This window comes from Mytilus californianus, unplaced genomic scaffold (genome assembly GCF_021869535.1).
Source record: "Mytilus californianus isolate M0D057914Y unplaced genomic scaffold, xbMytCali1.0.p SCAF_20, whole genome shotgun sequence".
NCBI lineage: Eukaryota > Metazoa > Mollusca > Bivalvia > Mytilida > Mytilidae > Mytilus > Mytilus californianus.
The window spans coordinates 4,419,709-4,446,816 of record NW_026262669.1 but is presented as its reverse complement, the minus strand read 5'-3'; the positions used below and the strand labels follow the sequence as shown (position 1 = coordinate 4,446,816).

Here is a 27,108-nt window from a genome sequence, read left to right as displayed (position 1 = left end):
GAAACTGAAACTGTTAAACAACAATCGTCTCCACTTGATAAAAACAACCTGATAGCTTCTCGTTGTTATTCATCGTTAAAACTGAAAAAGTATATCCGCCTTCAGAACAATATGTTTTCTTGTGTGACATAATTGTATATTTGTTATTAATTAGAAGGCGCACATCAAATATAAAAAGCTGCACAATCACCATTTCATTTTCCATAGTGGTCCCAGTTATATTACACTATAAAATCAAGGAATAGTATATGAAAAAAGAAGATGTGTTAATTACCTTAAAAGTACGAAATTAGTTTGTTTATAAATACATTTGATTCAGCAGATAGAATATTTTCAGCAATTAACAGTAGTATATATGGCAAGGTGTCATATAGCTTTATTCTACATAAAGTTGTGTTTTATATTCACTGTATTATTTGTTGACAGGCAACAGATAATTAGTTCTTAAACTTTTATATCAGCTTTTAACCTTGTTGTCATAACATCACTGCACCAATGGCGTCAGTTCACGCCAAAACCAGTGGTAAAGGGACTATGAGTTCACATCTTTGCTACAATTGTCTGTTTAAACCTTTTTGGACGACCCGATCTGAAGACAGAGCTACCAGTTCTTAATCTACTTACAGAGTTTGATAACTAGAAACAAAACTGTGAGAATAGGAAAATGAGTTATCAGACCACCTAGTCTGATCTAGCAACCGTCAGTTCGAAGCTTCAAACTTGGGAGTTTACATCAAAATTTAACATTTAAGAGAGAATGGGTTTGACATATTTGTATGAAATGTGTAGTACCAAAACATTTCTATATGAAAGGTTAAATATAACTTCTACTGTTCTACCTAAAAATGGATAAAAAGATTTCAAAATAAATATATGTTGTAATTTTCCAAATGCAAATTTGAAAGCAGTAAGAAAATATGTAAACAATAGAAAACATCAGTACTGATATTTGAAAGACACATGTCCTATGTTAAATATGCACTTTTCAAAAAATTGTGCAGAATTTATCTTTGTTTCAAATAAAGAAATACTTTACATGAGTAAAGTTTTATCCTGTCCAGTACTATAGAAAAAATTTCACATAACATTTCATTGCATATAAGAAAATAACTATCACTGGAAGTTAACCAATCAAATTTTCCCCTTTCTTAACATGTGTACAAGTTTTAGTAACCATGTAACCTCAAGTTTCAAAAATATTCTATAGAAACCCCAAATAAAAAAATAATGATGCTTTGAAAAACCCAAGATATATGTTTATGACCCAGAAATGTTTTACTGCAATGAAATGTAGGATCAATTACCTACCACTGTCAAATTCAGGGGAATATTTTTTTTCGACCTATTTTCGTATGCAACAGGATGTGACGTACTATGATTTGGTGGTATCACACCTTTAGATTTTTAGGAATTTTAGACTTTACATTATTGAGTTATGGGATTTTATTCATCAAAAAAGGAGGATTTCCATGTTTTCGGACATAACTCAAAAATGCTTTCAGCAGTTGTCATTTGTCATGAAACTTTGGTCAAGTGACTATATCTATTGATGCAAGCTCCGTTTCAGTTTTATAAATTTAAGGTTTTAGGTTTCAGAGTTATGGTATTTTATTCATAAAAAAGGGGGGATTTCCCAGTTTGCAGATTATAATTCAAAAAATGCTTTGAACAGTATTAAACTTTGTTGACTGCTTTATATCTATTGAAATAACCTCCCTTTATTTTTATGCCCCCGTTGTAGTGGAGGGGGCATTAAGTTTAACCCTTGTCCGTACGTTCTAAAAATAGAACGTTACATCAAATAGTTGATTTGGGTCAAAGTTGAAATTGTCTTTTGCTCAAAAAGGTAAATGTGCTGATGTAAATAGATTACGGTCTTTTCTGTGTTTATCAACTTAATGTCAGTGATCATAATTATTTTGGTATTGCTCGGGATTTATGATAATTAAATTATGAATGAATTAAAACGAAAGTAAATTTCCAGTAAAAATGTTGAATAGAAGCATGTTTTCATGGAGTGTGTGTCCGAGCGAGAACATCTCTATGTTCATTACTTTAGGAATATTAATTTAAAACACAGATTTCACTATTCAGCCCATTAGGGGCCAGCTGAGGCCCACCTCTGAATGCGGGATTTTTTCGCTGCATGGATCCCATTGGTGGCCTCCGGCGGCTGTTATCTGCTCTTTGGTGGGGTTGTTGACATATTCCCCATTTCCATTCTAAATTTTATTATTTCAGCTTCTTTTTGATAGCTGAGGGATAGTTATGATAACTAGACCCAGGAAGCGTTCCTCGGACACACGGGTTCATGCTGAGCTCATCCAGACAGAAAACCATGCATTTAGGGTGACTATACGCGCCTTAACGAGAATATTGTTAGTATGACAAACACAGGTTTCATCTCCATATGACTAATCTACGGTGCAACAATAAAATTACTTTGTAACAGTGAAACGCCAAAAATCAAATATATAGTTGAATAGCATTGGAAACCAAAAGTTACAATAAGGGACAACTAATGACCAGATACTTTTATGTAAATACAATTAAACAAAAACATTCATGTATCAAGTGTAGTACAACATTGTCATTTATTTATCTGATGTTGCAGGATCATTTGAATTGAGTGTGATCTCAGTCATTAAACCACCCCTGGCTGGTCATATCATTAACATGGTCATTCCAGTCAAGTTTTAAGGTGTATCTTAATTAAATATATATATAATATAATCCAACTATTTTTAGGCGTTTGAACAATTTTACAGGATCAAATGTTCACAATTACTACATAAAAATCTAAAGATTTCGCCACACCTACCCCAAATAAACCGACGGGTGATCGAATGTGCTCTAGAAAGGAAATTAGTTACTGCATGCCCCACTAGTGACACTAGTTTATATAAATTTGAGAGAAAATACAGAACTGGCTAAACAGTTAAAACAAACCAGACTAAGGTTAAACGAACAACTGCTCATCAAGGTACAAACCAAATAAAAAGACATACACATAAAGAAAGAAACATATCTAAATCATGGAAGAACATCTCGGTTTGGTATAACTTCATAATAACATTCCTAAATTCAATATTTTAATGAAAAATCCCAATACATTAAAGAGCTTGGTGGTGAAAAACCCAATTGGATATTTGCTTGAAGGGTGAATTGGAGTTAATAATGCAATTGAAAAAAACTATTTCACTCAATTACATAAAAAAAAAACCATTTGTGAATTCTTATGTGGAGCTCTGTTGTATGCTGAATCTGATTAGTTCAGTTTGTGGGGAACCAGTACTGGTAAGTAAATAATATTTGGTGTGTTGTTGTACATGTATCAGAATTACAACATCTAATCCATGGGGATTAGTTGTCAACCCCCTTAGTCATGGTTGTCATGGTCTATTGACATTAAATCTTGGGCATGTTACAGCTTAAAATTAAAAATTCAAACCTCAGTAAATTACAATAAGACCACCATCAACATCATCTTAAAAACTAAATGTGTATGAACATGCATATTAATATTTTGGTGTAAGAAGTTCATCCTTTCAATCTACTTTGTCATATTCCTTTCATATTCATTTAAATAAATGCAACAAGGATTATTAATATACATGTACAACAATAAGAAAATAATCCACTGCCAAAGATAATTGAAAGACGTCTAGAGGTCAATACACAATCTCAAACAATAGACAAAATGAAAAACTTAAAAGTACAGCCAATTGCTGAAATGTATTGTTACATGTATTTGCAAGATCTAAAATATTATATCTTTCACAACTTTTTATGCTTTTATGAAATTGAGAACAAAAAAAAAGATGTCTATTTCAGGGATATATAATTGGTCATACATGTAATTTGAAATCTTATTTTATTATGACGTCGGATTTGTATGTCGTCTTCAGGAATGGGTGTTGGTTAGAAACTGGATGTCAATCTGAGTCTTATACATGTATATATATTGATTCAGTTGTGATGAATAATAGACACTGATAGATAAGTCTGATAACATTTTATAGTTGTAATGTTTGTTCACCTAGATGGAAGTATGTTCTTATTTCAAAAAGAGGGCACTCAGCAAATATTATTAATTAGTGCATGAACTACTTGCTAGAAACTGAATGTTTTTACAACAACTTTGTGTGTTTTAACTGGGATACATATACGTACATATAATATAAAAAAATTCATGTCTTTTTCAGGACTTCTGATCCATGTTTGGCATGTTTGTTAGGTCATAGAGGTGGTTATGAAGGTTGGATGTTCATGACAGTCCTTTATTACAAAGTATATTACTGGATTGAGCTTTTTGTCCAAGTGTATTATTAAAGTGTTTTGCTTTGAGATCAGTTCATTGTTATGCAAATGCATTCTTTGTGAAATAAAGATTTGACAGACAACTCACATCTGCATATGATCTGCTGCAAGGTAAGATGATTATAACTGTCAGAACAAGGAGTTGTACCATCCATTCAATGTAAGTATTTAAAGGGAGATAAAAGCATTTTATTTTAATACTCTTGAACCAAACTTTTTTTGTCCAGAAGCCAAATAAAAAATGCACAAATTTACCAAACAATGCTACTCGTGCTACTAACAATATGAGCTAGGTGGTTTTTTAACATTTTTTAAACATCTATGCTGCCTGCTGGTGAGTCATGAGTGTAAATGATCATTCACTTAGGGAGCTACCATTTGATTTTAAGGGGGGGGGGGGTTCTAGGATAAAAATTTTGTCCTGCATTTTTTTTTAGTTGTATTCTCTGTCCTGCATTTGTTTTTTTCACTCCATTCGGTCCTGCATTTTTTTTAATAGTTTATCCAGACTTTTGTATGCCCGCCGTAGCGGAGGGGGCATGCAGTTTTACCCTGGTCCGTCTCAAAGTTGGTTTCCGTTCTCTAACTTTAGTCTGCCTCAACCAAATGTTATGAAACTTATACACAATGCTTATTACCACAATATACGGGTCAAGTTTGAATTTTGGGGCGGTCACTTTTCATGTTCTAGAGTTATGCCCTTTACAAATTTTTTTTTCTAAATATTAAGTTATTTTCAAAATTGGAGTTATCTTCCTTTGTACATGATTATAGTGGAATCAACTACAATCAATGCTTTATACAATGCAATGTTTAATTTTGCCTTTCACTGATAAATTAACGCAATTTTTACCCTTCATTCCTAAAAATATTTCAAAGTCTTCTTTGAAAATTGGAGTTATCTTTCTTTGTGCATAATGGTAGTTGAATCAACTACAACCAATACTTTATACAACGCAATATTCAATTTTACTACCTACTGATAAATTAAAGCAATCTTTACCATTCAGTCCTTACAAGCTTTTTGATTACCGCTCTAGGGTATGCCCCTTTACAAATAAAAAAAAAATGCTGAATTTTTCGTTTCCATTCTCTAACTTTAGTTTGCCTCAACCAAATGTTATGAAACTTATACACAATGCTTATTACTACATAATACAGATTAAGTGTGAAATTTGGTGGTGACATTTTTTACCATTCTTGAGTTGTGTCCCTTTATAAACATAAAAGTTGCTCAATTTTTCGTTTCCGTTCTCTAACTTTAGTTTGTCTCAAAACTTTATGTTATGATACTTACACACAATGCTTATTACCACCCAACTCGGATCAAGTTTAAATTTGGATAGCATCACTTTTACTGTTCTTCAGTTATGTCCCTTTTTAACTATATGAAATGCAAGCGGGGGCATCATCTGTGTCCACACTATTCACATTTATTTACATAAATTGTCATCCTGCCTTTTTACTTACTGAAAACTCCTGTCCTGTCTTTTTTTCGCAAATTTCATCCTAGCCCGCCCCCAAAACAAATATCAAATGGTAGCTCCCTTATACATATATACAGGTAATCAGTGTTAGTAAGTATAAATTAATTTTTTTAATCCTATTGTCCGTCAATCCTGTTTATATCTAAAAGAATTTAAATCAGTTTGTAGGAGTTATGAGCATCTGTATTGGAATCTGCCGGATCTGGTATATTATCGTTACTTAATACCATAACATATCTTCATAGAAACAATTTCCACATTTAAACAAAATCTTTTACTAATGATACTGGAAAGATCCTGAACAAATTTTCAGTTTTATGTGGACAAACCCAAGTTAGAAATGACCATCTCAAAGGAACATAAATAAAACCATACAAATATTACATGCATGCAGGTTCTCGGACACCATCCCTCATACTAAAATCACATCATGCAGAAATGCACCTTATGTGGTCCTCTTATTTTGAGTTTTTGCTACTATCCAAAATCAAATTTTAGGACTTATTTTATCGGAATCATTTGGCAATCCTTCCAATCTTCCACTTCTTTACGTAAATCTCTCCAGTGTTGGAGCACACTCAACTAGCTGTGTTCCCTTATTGGATCATTTTTAAAAATGTTAATGTATTCATAGGCACATAGAAGTTATTTCAAAGTTAAAATGTTGAAAGGAAATCCTCCAATGAAACGTTGCACATGCAAAATTTGTTTTTTACAGGAATGTTAATATAATATAGACGAAGCACTCATAGCACGTTGGCCGGTATGTAGATTTGATATATAATGTCTAGCTAAATAAAATCTATGAACGGTCGGCACTGATTTAAAGAAGTGTCTCCTCCATGACAGTCGAACATTAAAACTCGATATTAAATAAGACACTGCTATTTTCAGTGTTTGGTACAGGTTGGCTGTCACTGTGCACAACAGTTCAACATAGAACCCTATGGGGAAAAACCAGAGAACTCTTTTTTGTCAGAAAACACTGTCAAACATCCAAACATACTATCCAAACTGATCTGTGTCCACACTTGTTTTTTAACAATAAATAATTACACAGTACATAAAAAATGAATGATTTGCAACTCTATAGATCATATTTAGTAATTTAAATATGACATGTACTAGGTGATTTCTATCAAATAAACTCCTGGACAGACATCACTTCATATTTATAGAGTAGCAAATCATTCTCATACTTTGTTTTGGTAAAATAAATAATGATTAAAGGTTAAAAGGTACAAGTATGCTATTGTTCTCTGAATAATTTTTACCCAACTGCGCAAGTGCAAAATGCACCATATGGTTCAGAAGTCTAGGATTATGTGCAGGTACTTCGTTTTAGCTTCTTCACCACTCTGGAATGGCAAACAGCCGGCTTTTACAGAACACAATGTTTCACTGTTGATGATTTGGGTTAAAGGTGACATTGCATAGATGTTTCGAATCAAGGAGCTGATCAGATCTAATACTGTCTTTAAGTTGTTTTACTATAGTCTGAAACTTGACAGTTAAGTAGGTACTTCTTGACAATAGAAATGTCATTGTCGATATCTGGCACCTATTTTGTCCATCCTGGTAATTTTAAGAACCAGTTGGAAGATAACTATTGGTACTCTTTTCGTTGTTCACTATCAAAAAGGTGATTTTTCTGCCTTTGTTTTTTTTTTCACTGTTAATATATTAAGTTCGATACTTAATACTATATCCAGCGAGTTATGACCAACACCATCAGTTTGGATATTTGCATCTGAACAGAGGCGTTTTAAGTCCAATGAATTTAAATACTTTACATCTTTATATATTTGAGATGTTAAAGGAAGTTGTTGTAGAAATGTCGCTACACTTTTATTGTGTGGATAGTAGCCATTCTAAATTAAACTATATTATATATATGAATTGTCTATTACATTTTTTGCCTCCTTGTTTATATTTTACCGGAACTCCGCCACCGCGCGCTGTATTATGGGTAACTGTTAAATATACTATTCATTGAACAACCAAACAAACAAGCACGCAACAACAAACAAACATTTGCGATATGCAGGTGGTGGGTAGCATCCCTAGGCATTAGTTGCATTACGCATTTTGGCTTGTTATTACGTTCTTCTTCTCTTTGTATGCCATCTGGTTTTTTTTCAATAACAGATATTGTAGAGTTTTGATTAAATATTTAGTACCGTACAAAATGAAAATGATACTTTGTAAATTTCCTACGTCCGAAGCCTTTATCTTTAACAGGAACTATCAAAATCAAATATATTGAAAAATCAAGTGAATTACAAGTTTTGATGTTTGCCTCTTTTAATTGTAATCTTAAATTCTTTTCATTGTTTTTTCAATTGTTTTTTGCATATACTGACGGTGTTTTTTAGTGTTTTGAGTGTGTCCTTGGTTAATATTCCATTATAGTATGGTCCTTCTTATGATTCCGTCGAGTTTCTTTCAATCTGAGAATTATCTTGAAATTCCATCGTATACTTTGTCAACAGTAACGAGTGACAGAGCATATTAAAAGCGAAAATTCAAAATACAAATTCGATGAGAAAAAGACACTTACCTGGACTAACAGAAAAACGACTAAAAATGAAACAACAGTGTACTAAGCACTGCATAAAATAACTGTATACTGAGCAAGACGATCGCAACCATAAATCGGGTTGATTTCAGGTGCTCATAGCATGTATAAAGTCGATGATCGGTAACTTTAAGTGATGTATGACGATTGTAATATATCCGCTGTCATCTAGATCTGTAACACATACATCCCGTACCGATCAACCAAATACTGACGGCGCCTGTAAAACATTCGGAAGGGTGACTTCTACTTTACAATAAGAAACCTGTATGTAATAGCTTCATTGTACGCAACAAATCTCCATCGAGGCAATCATGACAGAAAACGCAACCGTTGAAATATCGTAATAATTGGAAAATATTTACTCCATTAGCAGGCGTTGCGGGAATGTTGCTACATAGAAACGGAAAAATCATTACTGGATAGCCGAAGTACTGCTCGAGAGTAACGTATTTTAAAAATGAGACATTAAACGCAAGACGGAAGGACAGAGGGTCTGCTACTGCTTAGAAATGGAACTTGACAATTCAAAATCGTCCTCTTTTCCATGAATAAGACTAATTGCCGGAGTTGTTCTTACATGAGAAACATGATAGGTGCCACATATGGAGCAGGACCTGCTTCCCCTTCTTGAGATTCTGAGATCACCCCCAGTTGTTGGTGGGGTTCGTGTTGCTCAATCTTTAGTTTTCGTAATTTTGTTTTGTATTCAATTGTTTGTCTTTTGATCGTTTTCTTTTTTTGCCATAGCGTTGTCAGTTGATTTTCGACTTATGAGTTTGAATGTCCATTTGGTATCTTTCGCCTTTCTTTTGTTATCATTAAGTCTATCACAGATTCTAGTTTGAAGTCGACCATCTGTGTCAATATCGAGGAAAATATCAAAATATGAAGTAGTCTTTCTTCTTTCGATTGTATCTTTATTCTAAAGTTACTTGGAAATATGAGATATTAGCACTCATTGAAACGTGAAAAGTAAAATAACAAAAATACCGAATTTCAAAACGGAACGTCCCTTATCAGATGGCAAAATAAACCTCTCACTTGTATGACAGTCGCATAGAATTACATTATATTGACAATAATGTGAGTTATTGAGTGACAGAACATCATCAATAAATTTGAAAGTGAAAATGAAGAACTTTGCAAGATGCTTGTCTGTATGGATGCTGCTTAAATTTGGCAAATACTGAAAAAAGAAAGAGTTAGTTTTAGCAAGTTCAACCTACGAATGCCTGCTTGTATACTTTTCATATAGTTACGACTAAAGGAAAAAGAAAGCTCTAATTCAACAGCCGTAAATTCCTTCTTAATGGAGCTCTGTACATTCCTGACCACATGTGATAAAAGTTCATATCATTGATTTGTTTCCGAATATTTACGATAAAAGCAATCGAGGTCAAAGCGTTAGGATCAGAAAAATAAATATGTAGTTTCTTTAAGTAATTCTGCCACTGATTTAGATTCAATTTATATAACTTTTAAACATGATTTTAGTTTTAATTCTTCTTTTAAAAAAAAGGGTTCCAAAGTTAAGGAATTTCTATTTCAATTATGCAGCATTTAGTAATCAACCTATCAATGCAACATTTGCCACTCCTGGCAAACTTTGCCTTACAATAGGACTTCTACAGACCATTTCAATAGACTGTTACTTCCCATAAAATAGGTTTATATATAAGGCGTATAGGACTTTTTAGCTGTATTTGGCAAAACTTTTAGGAATTTCTGGTCCTCAATGCTCTTCAACTTCGTACTTTATTTGGCCTTTTCAACATTTTTTTATTCGAGCGTCACTGATGGGTCTTTTGTAGACGAAACGCGCGTCTGGCGTAAATATAAAATTTCTATCCTGGTAACTATGATGAGTTCATTGGTAACAATATTTTAAATTCTACATGTTTGGTAAAATTCTGCATCGAAGGACGTACCGAATTTTCAAAATTAAGCAAAGTTTCTTTTTCTGAACCCTCGTCAGATATATATATATATATATATATATACTTATATATATATATATAGTTGTCAAATGTTCAGAAATGTGCAAAATATTGTTCCAACCCATAAGCACACACGAAGCTGTGAAACAGTATAGATCAGTTTTTTTTTCTTTTTTTTTTTTTATAAAATGACTGCTTTGAAATAAATTCAGATTCCTTGTCCGGGTTTAGCTTACATTGTGTTGCTTTTTTGGTTTTATTAGCGCTTCAACGACTTTAGAATAAAGTGGTCACCATCATCAATGAAGAGACATAAATTATCAAAATGCGCGTTTGATGCAAAAAAATAGGCTAAATCTGAAGGACATCTACCACTGTATGTATCATCATTGTATGTATATTATTTATCGTCACGGATGCAGATCTGCTAAAGGAAACCCTAAACCTCCATATGAATCAACATTACAATAACCTTATTGATCAATACGGATATATATCTGCTTCCGGGAATACATGTCATGCTTATCAAGTACTTGACAAAGCTACAGCTAATAGTGAAGATTTATACTTACTGAAAGATTTTTATAATACCCTCGTAAATAATGTCTGACTTTAGGGTATTATAAAAATCTTTCAGTAAGTATAAATCTTCAAAAACGCTCCTTCGCATAAACTTACTGTTATGTTTTTAAGGGAACTACATTTGTATTCAAATTGATGGAGCAAAATGAATTTAGGTCGTTATATCTCCACTTTAATTTAAATCTTAAGCTAAACATAATTCTTTCAACGATCATTAATCATTTTTTTCTATTGAGCGTTAATATTCATATTTATGGATAGCTAGGATCAATTCATTCTGGTATTTTTGTTCACTCTTAGTGTCAAATAAAGGCAACAGTAGTATACCGCTGTTCAATAGTCATAAATCGATTTAACTGAAACAAATCCGGGTCACAAACCAAAACCGAGGGAAACACATCAACTATAAGCGAAAAATAATGGAACAACAGAAACACTGAACTGTTACAAAAACAAACGCAAACATACATAGAAACGGACTATTTGATAACAACTGCCATATTCCTGACTTGGTACAGGACATGTTAAGAAACAAATGGTGGGTTGAACCTGGTTTTATGGCTAGCCAAACCTCCCGCTTATATGGCAATATTAAAAAATACCGCTAAAATAACAACATTACGTTACAGGAATACAGTACAAATAAACGCAAGAACACCCACAAAAAGTGACGTCACAGGTAAATTTCTAAAAATAAAATATAAAATTGGGATTAAGTTTGTAATGGTGTTATTTTATGTATTTTCTAACCATTAAAAGAATATTAATATAGAATTGTGTTAGTAATGGTGTAATTATTTGTATTTTCTAACCATGTTGGTTTTTCTTATAAGCAAAAACTGTGTAAAAACAAATAAATTCTGTGCATATAGTTGCTTTAAACTAAAAATCATATAAATGAACTAGCTGATTAATTATCTGAACTTTTACATACATATAGAAAATAAAAATAGAATTCAAACCACAAATGATAAGACATAACACAATATCTAACCAGACTTACAAACTAAACATTATAACTAAATACATGCGAGTTCACACACGGCAAAACAGTCATATTCGGGAATAGGTCACGTTCGGTACTTAGCAGACCAGACGACGTAGATGGTAAACCACAATCTAAGACGTAGTAAAAATGTCGTTACATAGTTTAGACACAGACACATGGTATAGATGTATCAAACACAGGGATTTGATGACAGACACATGAATTGGATTTTCTAAGGTATCTGAATACTACAAGAAAGGAACATCACATGGAAAGTTGCCTGATTTGTTAACTGAGCAGGTCACAAGACATTTATAAACCACATATCGAGTGTGTGCAACCACACTAAAGATCATTTTTCTATCGAATCCTTTCCAAAGAATTTCTATTAAAAGGTCCAAAGCTAACACTACAGTTATTTGGTTAATTTTGATATAACAAATCTTGATAGGACTGTTGCAAAAACACTATTGAAAGATCTCTATAACTGTGTTGAATTGGTTACCTTTTAGAATAAGTTTATTTTAAGGATCGATCAGTTTACCCGGATCGTATCTAAAATTACGGGCTCGGTAAACAACATCGTCGTAAAACTTAGGATGTTTACAGAGTTTTGGCTGCTTGTTTCCAATATTTGGGAAAGTGAAAATATATTTTTTCTATGCTATATATACTATCAACTACATAACTACATGTGTGGTTACACAGTTTTGGCTGATGGATGCGAATATTGTCACCTTAACCTATTATGTCTGTTTGGGTCGCCCGGTTTTGTCGATGTGGCGGAGCAATAAACAGCTGTCATGCCATTGAGATTTTAAGGTAGCTGTATAACCAGCTTTAGCCCATTACTTTCTTCAGAAAATGCCTGTACAAAGTCAGGAATACAACAAATGATTTCTATTTGTTCCTTTGATTGATATAGTCAAGGTTGAGGTTTGTCGGGTTTTTTTATTTCCCCCTTTTTGAATTAACATTGTTAATTCTTCTTTATACTTTATATGTCAAATAAATTTTTGAGGGTTAAAGTCACTCAGATTCGTTCTACAAAATTTATGTATGAGGTCAGCTTATTGTTGAGATATCAATGTCAGACGATTTGACCATCAGCATTGTTTAAAGAGTGTATATAAGGACTTGCACAAACAATAAAAAGCTAAAATTAAAATATAGAAGTAAATTAAAGTGATCACGACTAGTAAATTACTGAAACGACACGATCAATTGATTTATTGCTAATAGTTGGAAAACCCAAACATGTTACAAATAAGTGTCCGGAAAATGTTATCTATTGTCCGGATAGAGGATGTAATCATTCAATATAAACGTTTTATCATAAAGGAAACAGACTTTCCGAATCCCGTCTTGCTTACTTTATCAAATATATATAGATATATTTGTGGTTTTTCGTTAAAAACTAGAAGTTTAAGTTAATCCTTTGTTTCGGAGCTTATATTTGTATAAATAATTGGTCGACAAATCCCAAACCCATTTTACCACTTTTGTGGTAGATATCGGATATCGTCAACTAAGAGGTGAGAATTTATCTATTTATGTTCATGTTTATGGGTCTTACTTTTCAGTTTATACGGTAATTAATAAATTGAAACTAGAATTAAATTATATTATCCAAACAACATACATTTGAATACGACACAATTTTAATAGCTTAATCGAAAAGAAATCACAATCGGGCACCAGTTGTGAACGACTCAATTGTATAAGGCAAAAACTATCAACGAATAAAAATGTTGAAAAAGGAGAGCCAAGCTCTATTACTGTCTTGTTATTGATAATGTATTTTCATTAAACAAAAATAGATATATCTTCATTTTTAGCTTCATATACTTTTAAAATGTGTAAACATGTTTTCTGAATCAATCAACAAATAATGGAATAACAAAATTATTTTAAAACGACAAAATTGAAAATTGTTAAATTCAATCGTTGATTACTTTTGGTATTAAACTGGATATTCGGACTTAGAACAAATAGACCAATATCCTTATTTCGAAAGCTCAAATTACAGGAGCGTAAACGAAATCGTGCATATTAATACAACTACCATTTTTACGCTTTCAAAATTACTTCTAAATGCTTAATTCCTCTGATAGTCGTAATAATTTACCTTTGTTCCTTACTTACTGACTGCATTACAATATTTGATTCTGTTGAATGTGACAGAACAAAGCTATTTTCAATTTAAGTTAACTGCTCTTATTTACGTACTTTAAATAATTTTATTCCTGTTCTCAGACGGAAATCTCGTTAACTTTGCAGAGATGACGGGAATATGGTTTATAGTGACAGTACTTGTCTTTGTTTTGAATCATGGAATGGCTACGCAGTCGATTATACAAAATTCCGATATGAGAGTATTTTGCCTGATGTTTGCATTACCAGGACGTAAAAATGGTCCAGATATTAACGGGTTCAAGAATCTATTCGATGCCCAACTCGATAAAGTAGGCAAGAATGTCTTTGGAAACATTCCACACAGTAAAAGAATGGAAGAGGCCGGAAAGATATGCACATTCATGGACAGTTCTTCCCCAAAATGTGCTTATCACAGGATAGCAACCATTGGAAACCACATGATTGATGATCTAAGAAGACTAGAAAGTAGCATTGGCACCGGATTCAAAGATTCGTGGTACATGTATACAGTACTTCTATCGACGTGGTACATGGATCGAGTTTTTTTAAGTCTCAACTGTGGCCCAGTGAATGTCAATTTGCCTCGTCCAACATCTCAGTGGGAATATATAGCTAAATGGAGTAAGCATCTACTCTCTCGTACAAATTTCTGCACTTGGTCAAAACCGTTGGACAAAACAATTGCACAAAATCTACGTCAAGAAGTGAAGAAGATTTGCAACTACAGGGAAACAGAGCCTATTTGTAGACTAGAACCGGTTCTAGACTTTGTAGATTCAATGACAATTCTATGCGATATTGTTCCACAAACCGAATGGCAAACTAGTTCAACAAACTTTAAGTTCTTTAAAAGTGCAGGATATATCAACTTCTATAGTATGAGGGTTAAAATGCCGCCAAATATTGTCAATCTATTTGATACAAGCACAAGAGAAGAAGCTATCAAAACAGGAATACTTAGCATCTTTTTTCAAATGTATGACGATTTTAAAGCAAATGACTTATCGCTAGCTGTCAAACTGTTAAAGATACTTCCCAAAAGTCAGTATTTACCGTGTGATTACAATGCACCTTTTCCATCATTCAAATGGTTGATTTGCTCATGCGCTAAGGTATTTAACGAGCTCCGTTTGTTCCTTCAAACGTATGGTAAGGCTAACTCCGATGTTTTACCCCGTAAATTCTTAGTTTCAAATATTGACTTTCGGGAATACATAAAAAACTTAAAAGTATCTCAAATAAAAGAGCTGGCAGAGAAGAATGCAGTCAGTCTTCAAGTCGTTGCTATGGATATCAAGAATGATGTACAACACCGATTTCAACAACTGGGAACATACTTTAAGAAAGTAGCTACGTACCAAAAAGCTAAGCTAAATGCGGACGTTGGATATCTCAAAGGCAGCATAAAAGATTATCAGACGAGATTTAACAAATATGTAGAAGATATCAAAGGTAAACTAACAACATTACTAGGGCTTTACATTGGTACTGTTTCGGCAGATTTAGTTCAAGCCGTAGCAAAGATGGCAATACGAATTGCAATGGCTGGAAATCCATTTAAATGGCTGGCTGGTAGTGGGAATACTGACGATATTTTGGAGTCCGCGACAGAAATAGCAGAAGCATCCAGACTTCTAACTCATGCTATTCGTAGTGCAGTTAATTTTGGTAAGCTTGTGGATTACAGCACTACAATTGCAAAAAAACTAGCAAAAAATGAGAAGATGATAAAGAATGCTGGTAAGATTATGAATAATGCTATGAAGATTGTAGAGTCATCTGAAAATGGGTTTGAAACAATACAGTCCAACTTCTTGAGAGACTACAATGACTATTCCCCTCAAGTTACAAAAGATGATCTTGCTAAACTAGGGTCATACTGGGAACTATTTATTGAAGAGATATGCGAGGGTATTGCTTCCACAAGTAGTATACATGCAAATGCAATAAGAGGAATTGCGGGAACAACTGGCAGGTGTCGTGAAGCTAAAATAACCGCCGCACAATTGGTAGCAACACAAGAAGAAGTATACGACATGCAGTTTGACCTCATGGAAACAATGGCAAATTTAATGCGAAGCCTCACTCAGATACAGAGCTCCAAAATTCTCGGAAATGGTCCAAAAGCCCAACATCCAAGTGGTCTATCCGTCGATACTATAAAGACCCTAGTAGCAGTTTCATCGATGTCGTACAATATTCTACAGACAACTAATGTTCAAATGCTGTGTAACATTTTGGAGTACAAGCATGGAAGAAAGCCACAGTTATGTAACGGATTGGCTACAGATATTGATAAATTATTAGCATTAAGAGACAGCGAATGTCACGAGGAATTGAAATTTATAACATTGTCAACAAAAAGGACGAACAAAACTGGCGATTTTTCTTGGTTAGACCTTTCCCTGTTATTCCGTGGTGAAACTGTTCCATTCCAAGTACCAGACGTAAACTGGTGGATGCAGCATGGTAAACTTTTACCATCACAAAGAGATTATAGCTTTTATCTGGCTGGGTTTGAAATTTATATGCCTTTTGTTAGCGATGACGCTCGTCCGGTAATTATATTTGATCACTTGCTGTAAATTCAGAATTTTTGCGCTGTTTTTCTCATTGCAAAAATTGCACTAATCGCCTTTAATTTGTTTACATAGTTTTCTATGTAGCACTTAATTTAGTATTTTTGTCCATTTTTCAACATCACAATGGAAAATGCACGGTAAAATTTCTGAATATACAGTTATCATAAATATTTTTTTTGCACTGACCTTTTGTACGTTGTCAATATACAAAATGTATCTGAAAAAAAATAGAATCATCGCCTTTTTTTCTGTTTGATATCATTTTCAGTTTACAGGATGCATTTTTAAGATCTAAAATGCTACCGTTGTCCTCTTACTGTTAATATCATTGATTGCTTTTCATTTATGATTGTCTTTTTCTAATTCATCATCAAATATTAATTAAAGCGACAGAAGTTTACCGATGTCCTTTATATGTTAGGACCACACACAATTCGTTCACACCCTCTGTCAAACCCACCATTTCAATAAACAGCAAAACGTATGAAGTTGACAAACTGATACTAGTAAGGGAAAAGAAGCATATGTGTTTCAAATTTAAAATGGAGATCATTATAACACTTGAATATGAACTTTTTGAAAGATGTAATCTCTTAAATATCAGCCTTTTAAATCAAATGACATTTCATTAAAGATGAGACAATTCATGTAAAGCAGAACCAACCTGAAGCAGCCCTGGTGCAATTTGTAAGTCTCACATATGCACATTAGATTTGAGGTAACAAACAAAAAATGAAGAAATCACATGGACTCTTAAATGAGCGATATCACGTGCGTCCATCGGGTAAATGTCCACTTCTATGAATGCACCGCCAACCATGCGCAATCACACAAAGTTTCAAAATTTGGAATAGGAAAGAACCTGTACATTTACAGATCAGGCAACTATACTGCTATCAAAATATTTAAGATCATGTAAACATGTTTAGCTACAATCAATTCTTGAAGGTAACAATAACACATGCAAGACTTATGAAGTGTTGATGCAAAACTGTATGGGCTCCTTCCCTTTTCCACTTTTAACAGGACATGTTATTTAAGATTAATCCAAATTTCCAAAATATTGTGGAAATAATATGAAATATGTAAACTATTCAGAAAGGACATATTTTCACTGTTTGTAATGAATATATTTTTAAATTTAAATAAATTATTTTCTTCATTAGGTACTTGTTCAAGTCAAACCAACGAACGTCGACAATAAATTGTTTAAAGATTCTAAGACGAACTACATAATATCACCACTCAAACCAATTTCTGACCGACTCAAGATATCCTACATAGAAGGTCGAGGTACCGTTTGCCGTCAGCAAGGAATACCTAATCCGTACCAACAATGTGGCGGGAACCAAAGATCATCATTTCAACAGATATGCCCTAGTTCATTAAGTAATGCTAATTGTTTTGCAGTTTCAAATGTCTAATAAAGAAAACATTTACAATTTACAAAGACTTAACCTAGATAAAGGATGCACGCAAACATGGCAAAAGAGACAGGAAATTAAGGTTGAGATAATGTCTGACGATATCAAAATCTGTCAATAACTTTCAAGAGAACTTTCCTAAATCAATTTTCGACTGGTAAATTTCATGACACCTTTAAAAAAGATGGACGAAAGATACCAGAGGGATATTCAAACTCATAAATCGAAAATAAACTGACAGCGCCATGGCTAAAATAGAAAAAGACAAACAGACAAACAGACAAACAGACAAACAATAGTATACAAAACACAACATAGAAAAATAAAGATTCAGCAAAACGAACCCCACCAAAAACTGGGGGTGATCTCAGATGCTCCGGATGGGTAACCAGATCCTAAAATTTTTTTTAATGCTTTTGTATATAAATCAGCACATATAGCCTCTGCTACACATTGCACGTCTTACAGCAAAGTTACATTACATTTTTGAACACTTTATGTATGTACGATGCACACTGGTTTATATATACATGTACTTATAGCAGCTAACCATTTTAACAAACATAAATTGCTCTTCAGGCAAAGAAGACGACAGTGTACTGCTACCGTCTATTTACTCAAAGTTTAATTTGCGAGTCGAAGGATATGAGCAACTTAATCTAGATAAACCAGTCACCGATGTTCCTCTAAAAATTGGCATCAAGTTCTGCTCTGTTGATCCATCTCGACCTTTGCAACGGCGGAAAAGAGAAATCTCAAGGTATCTATAATGCAGAGCTAACATTTTACCAAATGTTTCATCATTTACCGTAGAAGTGTAACGTTGACATTAACTATGTTTACAACGTATCAATAATCTTGATATTGCTATATAAAAGATATGGGAAATGAGTATTAAACTTTATCGTAAATAGACCATTGTACCCAACTGCAAGGCTTAGTCACAAATAAATATTCACGAGTTTTGTTTATTTTTATAAAAAAAAATATACAGGAAAACATCCGTGCCAATCAAACCGTGTTACTTCAACGAAAGTCCGTGTACATACTGATACGGTAGATCAAACCCCTGTGTTACTTCAACGAAAGTCCGTGTACATGCTGATACGGTAGATCAAACCCCTGTGTTACTTCAACGAAAGTCCGTGTACATGCTGATACGGTAGATCAAACCCCTGTGTTACTTCAACGAAAGTCCGTGTACATGCTGATACGGTAGATCAAACCCCTGTGTTACTTCAACGAAAGTCCGTGTACATGCTGATACGGTAGATCAAACCCCTGTGTTACTTCAACGAGAGTCCGTGTACATACTGATACGGTAGATCAAACCCCTGTGTTACTTCAACGAGAGTCCGTGTACATACTGATACGGTAGATCAAACCCCTGTGTTACTTCAACGAAAGTCCGTGTACATACTGATACGGTAGATCAAACCCCTGTGTTACTTCAACGAAAGTCCGTGTACATGCTGATACGGTAGATCAAACCCCTGTGTTACTTCAACGAAAGTCCGTGTACATGCTGATATATTTAATCAAACCCCCTTGTTACTTCAACGAAAGTCCGTGTACATGCTGATATATTTAATCAAACCCCCTTGTTACTTCATTGAGAGTCCGTCTACATGCTGATATGGTAGATCAAACCCCTGTGTTACTTCAACGAGAGTCCGTCTACATGCTGATATATTTAATCAAACCCCCTTGTTACGTCATTGAGAGTCCGTCTACATGCTGATATGGTAGATCAAACCCCTGTGTTACTTCAACGAAAGTCCGTGTACATACTGATACGGTAGATCAAACCCCTGTGTTACTTCAACGAGAGTCCGTCTACATGCTGATATATTTAATCAACCTCTTGTTACTTCATTGAGAGTCCGTCTACATGCTGATATGGTAGATCAAACCCCTGTGTTACTTCAACGAAAGTCCGTGTACATGCTGATATATTTAATCAACCTCTTGTTACTTCATTGAGAGTCCGTCTACATGCTGATACGGTAGATCAAACCCCCGTGTTATTTCAACGAAAGTCCGTGTACATACTGATATATTTAATCAAACCGTGTTACTTCAACGAAAGTCCGTGTACATGCTGATATATTTAATCAAACCGTGTTACTTCAACGAAAGTCCGTGTACATGCTGATATATTTAATCAAACCCCCTTGTTACTTCATTGAGAGTCCGTCTACATGCTGATACGGTAGATCAAACCCCTGTGTTACTTCAACGAAAGTCCGTGTACATGCTGATATATTTAATCAACCTCTTGTTACTTCATTGAGAGTCCGTCTACATGCTGATACGGTAGATCAAACCCCTGTGTTACTTCAACGAGAGTCCGTGTACATGCTGATATATTTAATCAACCTCTTGTTACTTCATTGAGAGTCCGTCTACATGCTGATACGGTAGATCAAACCCCTGTGTTACTTCAACGAGAGTCCGTCTACATGCTGATATATTTAATCAACCTCTTGTTACTTCATTGAGAGTCCGTCTACATGCTGATATGGTAGATCAAACCCCTGTGTTACTTCAACGAAAGTCCGTGTACATGCTGATATATTTAATCAACCTCTTGTTACTTCATTGAGAGTCCGTCTACATGCTGATACGGTAGATCAAACCCCTGTGTTACTTCAACGAAAGTCCGTGTACATGCTGATATATTTAATCAACCTCTTGTTACTTCATTGAGAGTCCGTGTACATACTGATATATTTAATCAACCTCTTGTTACTTCATTGAGAGTCCGTGTACATACTGATATATTTAATCAACCTCTTGTTACTTCATTGAGAGTCCGTCTACATGCTGATACGGTAGATCAAACCCCTGTGTTACTTCAACGAAAGTCCGTGTACATGCTGATACGGTAGATCAAACCCCTGTGTTACTTCATTGAGAGTCCGTCTACATGCTGATATGGTAGATCAAACCCCTGTGTTACTTCATTGAGAGTCCGTCTACATGCTGATATGGTAGATCAAACCCCTGTGTTACTTCAACGAGAGTCCGTGTACATACTGATATGGTTGATCAAACTCCTTTGTTACTTCAAGGAATGTCCGTGTACATGCTGATATGGTTGACCAAACCCCCTTGTTATTTCAACGAGAGTCCGTATGCATGCAGATATGGTTGATAAAACCCCCTTGTTACATCAATGAGAGTCCGTGTACATGCCGATATGGTTCAGTTATTTATTAAACCAAACACTTAACATCAAGTTCGTGGGTGACTTTATGGCTTCTACAACATTTTTGATTGTTTAGTGACAATATCTTGACCGGTCAAGTGTTTTCCACTTTAACGTGAGTTCCGATTAAGCCTGGATATAAATGATTATTGTATTTGATGAAAATAGACACTATTATACTACGTAAATATCTGGGATCATGTCACATACACGTTAAATCGAATTCTTTTATTTTAAAAAACTTTGAACAAATGGAGGCGTTCCATGATATGTTTATGTTTATTTTGGCAACTTCGGCGAATAATGTAACTTATAAATGCTTTAGTTGGTAATTAACACCTGGTGTAGCGCTGGTCATTACCGATTGGTGGGAAAGTAGAGTCTATTGGATAGGGACAGAAGTTTTGCCTTGCAGAAGACCATCTACGGGCCCCTCAAAGAGTTGTTGCAAGGGCTCTTAACGTTACTCCCCAATTACATATACCTATAACTTATTTCCCATTAATTACTTAAACCTATAACTTATTACTCACCAATTATGTATATACTTAAAGCATACGCAGACAGAGATCAAATGGAGATTGTTGTCCTCAGAACAAACAGTATTACTCAGAAATGACAAAACAATGTGAATCTTGTCCTGTTGGGTCACAGAGTTACTACAATGGACTGTTTTGTGGTGAGTATAATTTCTTTTGTTCTTTGGTATAATAATATATCGTTACAGTTTCTGTAGCATGTCCCCAGTAAAAACTAGGTGAAAGATACCATAGTGATATTAAAAAATTTCAGTCGAAGAGAAACGGATAAGCTATTGCAAACAAAATTTAAAAAAAAACACTTCATAGAAAACTATAGGCTAAGTAACATCATCCTCACTAAAACATTGTGTCTGCAAAACACTTCAAAGAAAACTATAGGCTAAACAACACGATCCACACTAAACACTCGTGTCTACAAAACACTTCATAGAAAACTATAGGCTGAGCAACAGGATCCTAACTGAAAATCTGATGTGATCATAAAAGGGTTCACTATTTAATATATATGGTATATGACAGAAAATGTATTAAGAAATGTTACGAAGTTTACACACATTAACATCTTACAAATATTGATTTTGTAGCATAGTCATAGTATTTTATTGATAAATATGTAAAAAAAAAATATCTCAAAATTAGACTTTTTTTGGTTTTCTTTTTTTGTTTTTGCACTATATATAAGACGTTTGAAGTCCTAATGTCTTATGTACATCTGAAGGATGTTATTTGATAGTTTGATAGTACTTTATGAATTTCGGTTTCAAGGGGCCAAAAACGTGGTCTTATCATTCCTTCTCCTTTGATACCATCATTTTAATAACTTATTGATTAGAAACAGAACATCACATTGTTGAAGCTATTATAAACGAACTCATTCTCGTTAAATACTTGTTTTATAGTAAACCGTAAATGACCGACCAGAATTGAAAAAGATGGCGTTATTATAAATATGGTCGCAGTATAAAGCAGTAGTATTTTACTCATGATTATATGCATATGCAGTGAAATTCTTTACTCTTTTTTTTTCAGGTAAACTTATCAACATACGTTTCTCTGGTAGCATTACTGAAACCTTCACCTATGCTAAGGCGGTCAATCTTTGCAAGCAGAGTGGTTCCAATATTGCATCGACACAACTGTTCGCACAGGCGCGTCAATTAGGTCAGACGTCATGTGTGTGTGCCTGGTTAGAAGGATCCCGTGTTGATTCGCTTACCACTAAAAACAACTGTGTAAACAAAACGGCTTGTTCGACTTCGGGAAATATCAAATTCGTTCATTGCACAACCAACTTTTCCCATTAAAAGTTTGCATGATTCACGCATAGAAATATGTCCTATATATCACAAGTTCTTCTTCTTTTTTAATGGACTAGCTGATAAAATTGAAAAAAAAATGTATTAATGTATTTAAGTACGCATATTGAAATGTGTTACAATACTTAAAGTATAGACGTTGACAAACTTAATCACTGCAATTCAGGAAAATTGTTCCTTTGATTTTCGCATATGTTTTTAGTCGAAATGTATAAACAAATCTTACAGGTAAAATTCTTTCAAAATTGATGTAATTCCTCTTAAATCTATGATTAATAAGTATATTTTCATACGTAACTCTTGTTTAATCGTAATTGGGAAGAAGTGAGACAAGCAATTTTCTCACAAGGGCAAAATTAAACAAAAAAGTTTATTACAAAGAATTAATGAATGGAGATATATGTCAACAAATCAACGATAACTTTAACAATAATAACGATTTGTTAGTCAGTCACAAAATAATTAGGAAGCTTTTTAAAAAGTAAATTATTTCATGCATTGCAGGCGTAGTTGAATATTTGGAATCAATATAGAAAAGAATTGGGTAAAACGTAGGTTAAAAAACTGAACAAAACTGTTAAAACATATCTAGATTATGTGGTATAAGAAATGCATACATCTGAGACATTCATACACCGTGCAATAATTTGGAAAAGTTATTCGCTTTGAAGCATTGTAAATAGCTTGACCATTTTGTATCCCTTTTTAGACTGCGCTCATATTAATATTTTACTTCTAAAAACAGAATATGTACAATATTAATCTACGCCTCTGGCATCAGATGATTAAGATGGAAACTAATTAAGGATTTATTGCTAGAACATGATTTCTATTTCTGTAATAAAATATATATATCTGCAAAAATGTCTTATTTCCTTGTAAAGGCTAGATGCATATGATACATGTGACTCAACTATTCAAAACCTAGAATTGACGACGACTATTACCCAATAAGAAATAAACACGAATTATCAATTATCAACAGCTATCATGGTAGTTCGCCAATATTTCGTTACGAATTGTGATGATATATAGATGAATACAAGTATACCTTCGGGTACACGTCATATGATGATATCTTGATGAATACCAGTATATGTTTGGGTACACGTCATATGATGATATCTGGATGAATACCAGTATACCTTTGGGTACACGTCATATGATGATATCTGGATGAAAACCAGTATACCTTTGGGTAAAAGTCTTATGATGATATCTGGATGAATACAAGTATACGTTTGGTACATGTCATATGATGATATCTGGATGAATACCAGTATACCTTTGGGTACACGTCATATCATGATACCTTGATGAATACCAGTATACCTTTGGGTACACGTCATATGATGATATCTTGATGAATACCAGTATACCTTTGGGTACAAGTCATATGATGATAATTGGATGAATACCAGTATACGTTTGGTACATGTCATATGATGATATCTGGATAAATACCAGTATACCTGTGGGTACACGTCATATGATGATATCTGGATGAATACCAGTAGACGTTTGGGTATACGTCATATGATGATATTTTGATGAATACCAGTATACCTTTGGGTACACGTCATATGATATCTGGATGAATACCAGTATATTTTTGAGTATACGTCATATGATGATATTTTGATGAATACCAGTATACGTTGGGGTATACGTCATATGATGATTTCTGGATGAATACCAGTATACTTTTGAGTATACGTCATACGATGATATCTGGATGATTACCAGTATACGTTTGGATATACGTCATATGATGATATTTGGATGAATACCAGTATACGTTTGGATATGCGGCATTGAGATAACAACCAAACAATAAACAATATGCTAATTAAAAAAGATTCAGTAAAAAATAAAATGACAAATAATGAAAAATATTTCCTTATACACATTACAACCAGCAAGAAAATGCACAAAATACAACAGTAAAAAATAACTAAAACTAAAGCAACACGAACCCAGTGAAAATCAGAGGTTAACTCATGCGCTCCATACTAGTCCCTGTTCTACTTTTGCCATCCGACGGTCTGTTAACGATAGGTTGATAGTTGCATCAAAATAATCGGCAATGTAACCTTAATTAATAATGGAAATGAAAGCTGTCTTTATAAAAATAACTCGTTAAATGTGTAGTAATTTTATCACACCAACTTTCGTGTATAGTAAGTATATTGCAAAGATATCAATAATAACACACATACGAGAGGGAAAAAGGATTTTACATAGACAAATTGTCACAACCAAGTTATGAGACACTCACCTACCAGAAGTATAAACGGCCGTCAAAACTGCTTACCAAAACCATAAAATAAACGTGAAACGAAAGATATCATAGAGATAGTCAAACAAGCCCAAAAACGTTGCTTAAAAGTGGCGTTAAAACACCAAAAATCATATCAAATCAAAAGGTAAACAAAACTGTATGACAATTATCATTGTCCAAGCGTTATTACTTTGTAGGTTATGATAATCATTTTGCGCCTTCTCTTATGATTTTGTAAGCAAGGATATATCAATATTGACTACTTGGGATTACGGTGGATACTACACACGAAACATTATGTGATAATATTACTATTATATTCACAAGTCTTTTACAAACAAAGCTATCACTTTCAATTATGAATAGTTTTTAATAGTCAATTGTTTTGATTTTTGAAAGATGTATTTCTATTGCAGTAGTTTTTTTTGCCTACCTTTAACTGTACGATAGTTAACATGAATGGAAAAGTTGAATTGATTTACATAGCTAATTTCGAGGCGTTTTGTAGCTTACTATGCGGTATAGGTTTTGCTCATTGTTGAAGGCCATACGGGACTTGTTAACTTCTATTTCATTTGGTCTCTGGTGTAGAGTAACTTACTGTTTGTGAACATTAAAGGTAATTATCACATCTCCTTGTTTTTATAGTTTATATCTTGTCTTTATAGTGTAATATAACCGAGGCCACTATGGAAAATAAAATGGTGTTTGTACCAAATTAATAACAAATTATTAACAAATATATACAACTATATCACACAGGAAAACGTGTTGTCCTTAAGGCGGATATCATTTGTCTGTTTTAAAGGCAAATAACAAAGGGAATTTCCGATTTTTCTTACGAGTGTGGAAAGTAAACAAGTGCCTGTGGTATGTTGACCATGAAGCAGGTGTGTAATTCCGGACATGTATCTACGGAAGCAGATGTGTGTCCGTATGGACGACATTTATACGTGAACTGATGATGCATGGTATGGTAGATGTCCTTCAGTTTTACTTTATTATGTCTTCAGAACTACTTAAACTAGTTATTCAATATGAAGATCACTTTACTAAATTCATGCAAATATTTCCAATATCAAATCCGAAAGCAAAAACTGTCGCTGAGGTGATGCTTAACGGCTGCATAAAAAGATATGGGTGTCCGCTAGAACTGCATAGTGATCAGGGTAGTCAGTTCGAAAAACAGTTATTTCAATCTGTAAATTCATAGACATAGAAAAGATATGGGTGTCCAATAGAACTGTATAGTGATCAGGGTAGTCAGTTCGAAAACCAGTTATTTCAATCTATATGTAAATATATAGAAATAGATAAGACCAGGACGACACCAGGCCATTCTATACAAGATGGATTAGTCAGTTTTATTGTATTATGTCATTCAAACTTCTTGAACTAGTTGTTTGATGTGATTATTCAAAACATCTAGTAAACAATAATGTATATCGTGGCATTTTTTTTTCGCAAAATAAAGTATATCACATTTATTCGGATACACAGCCTGTTAAACATAATTGTTTGAAAATTACATGAAACGATGTTTTCCAAATGAAGTTTGAAATTATTTCACACCTTGTCGTTTCATAAAGTTCTTTCAATCTTTAACAAAAAATCAAATCACAATCGCCTACAGATGATTCAAAACTGCAATTTGTTTTATAGAATTTGGCAAATTTTGAGTAGTTTTTCCAGAGAGAAAA

General features: G+C 33.7%; 1 protein-coding gene across 2 annotated transcripts; it reads left to right on the top strand.

Moving 5' to 3' along the window:
- The first annotated feature begins 13,309 nt into the window (after positions 1–13,309).
- LOC127731593 (uncharacterized) lies at positions 13,310–23,991 on the top strand. 2 transcript variants are annotated; one of them, XM_052240339.1, is made up of 6 exons: positions 13,310–13,430; positions 14,176–16,610; positions 17,801–18,023; positions 18,638–18,818; positions 21,824–21,948; positions 22,841–23,991. In XM_052240339.1, exons 2-6 carry the CDS (start codon positions 14,178–14,180, stop codon positions 23,113–23,115), a joined length of 3,237 nt encoding a protein of 1,078 aa, XP_052096299.1. In that variant the 5' UTR covers positions 13,310–13,430; positions 14,176–14,177; the 3' UTR covers positions 23,116–23,991. The 2 variants fall into 2 exon arrangements, with proteins under 2 accessions (XP_052096299.1, XP_052096300.1); XM_052240340.1 differs by having other exon boundaries at positions 13,326–13,430; positions 14,152–16,610.
- The last annotated feature ends 3,117 nt before the right edge of the window (positions 23,992–27,108 follow it).

Bases quoted from the DNA above. Each gene is read 5' to 3' on its own strand.
- LOC127731593 (XM_052240339.1), top strand. From the start codon at position 14,178: ATGACGGGAATATGGTTTATAGTGACAGTACTTGTCTTTGTTTTGAAT. The intron at 16,611-17,800 runs GTAATTATATTT...TTTCTTCATTAG, and splicing joins TTAGCGATGACGCTCGTCCG to GTACTTGTTCAAGTCAAACC. The intron at 18,024-18,637 runs GTAATGCTAATT...ATTGCTCTTCAG, and splicing joins GATATGCCCTAGTTCATTAA to GCAAAGAAGACGACAGTGTA.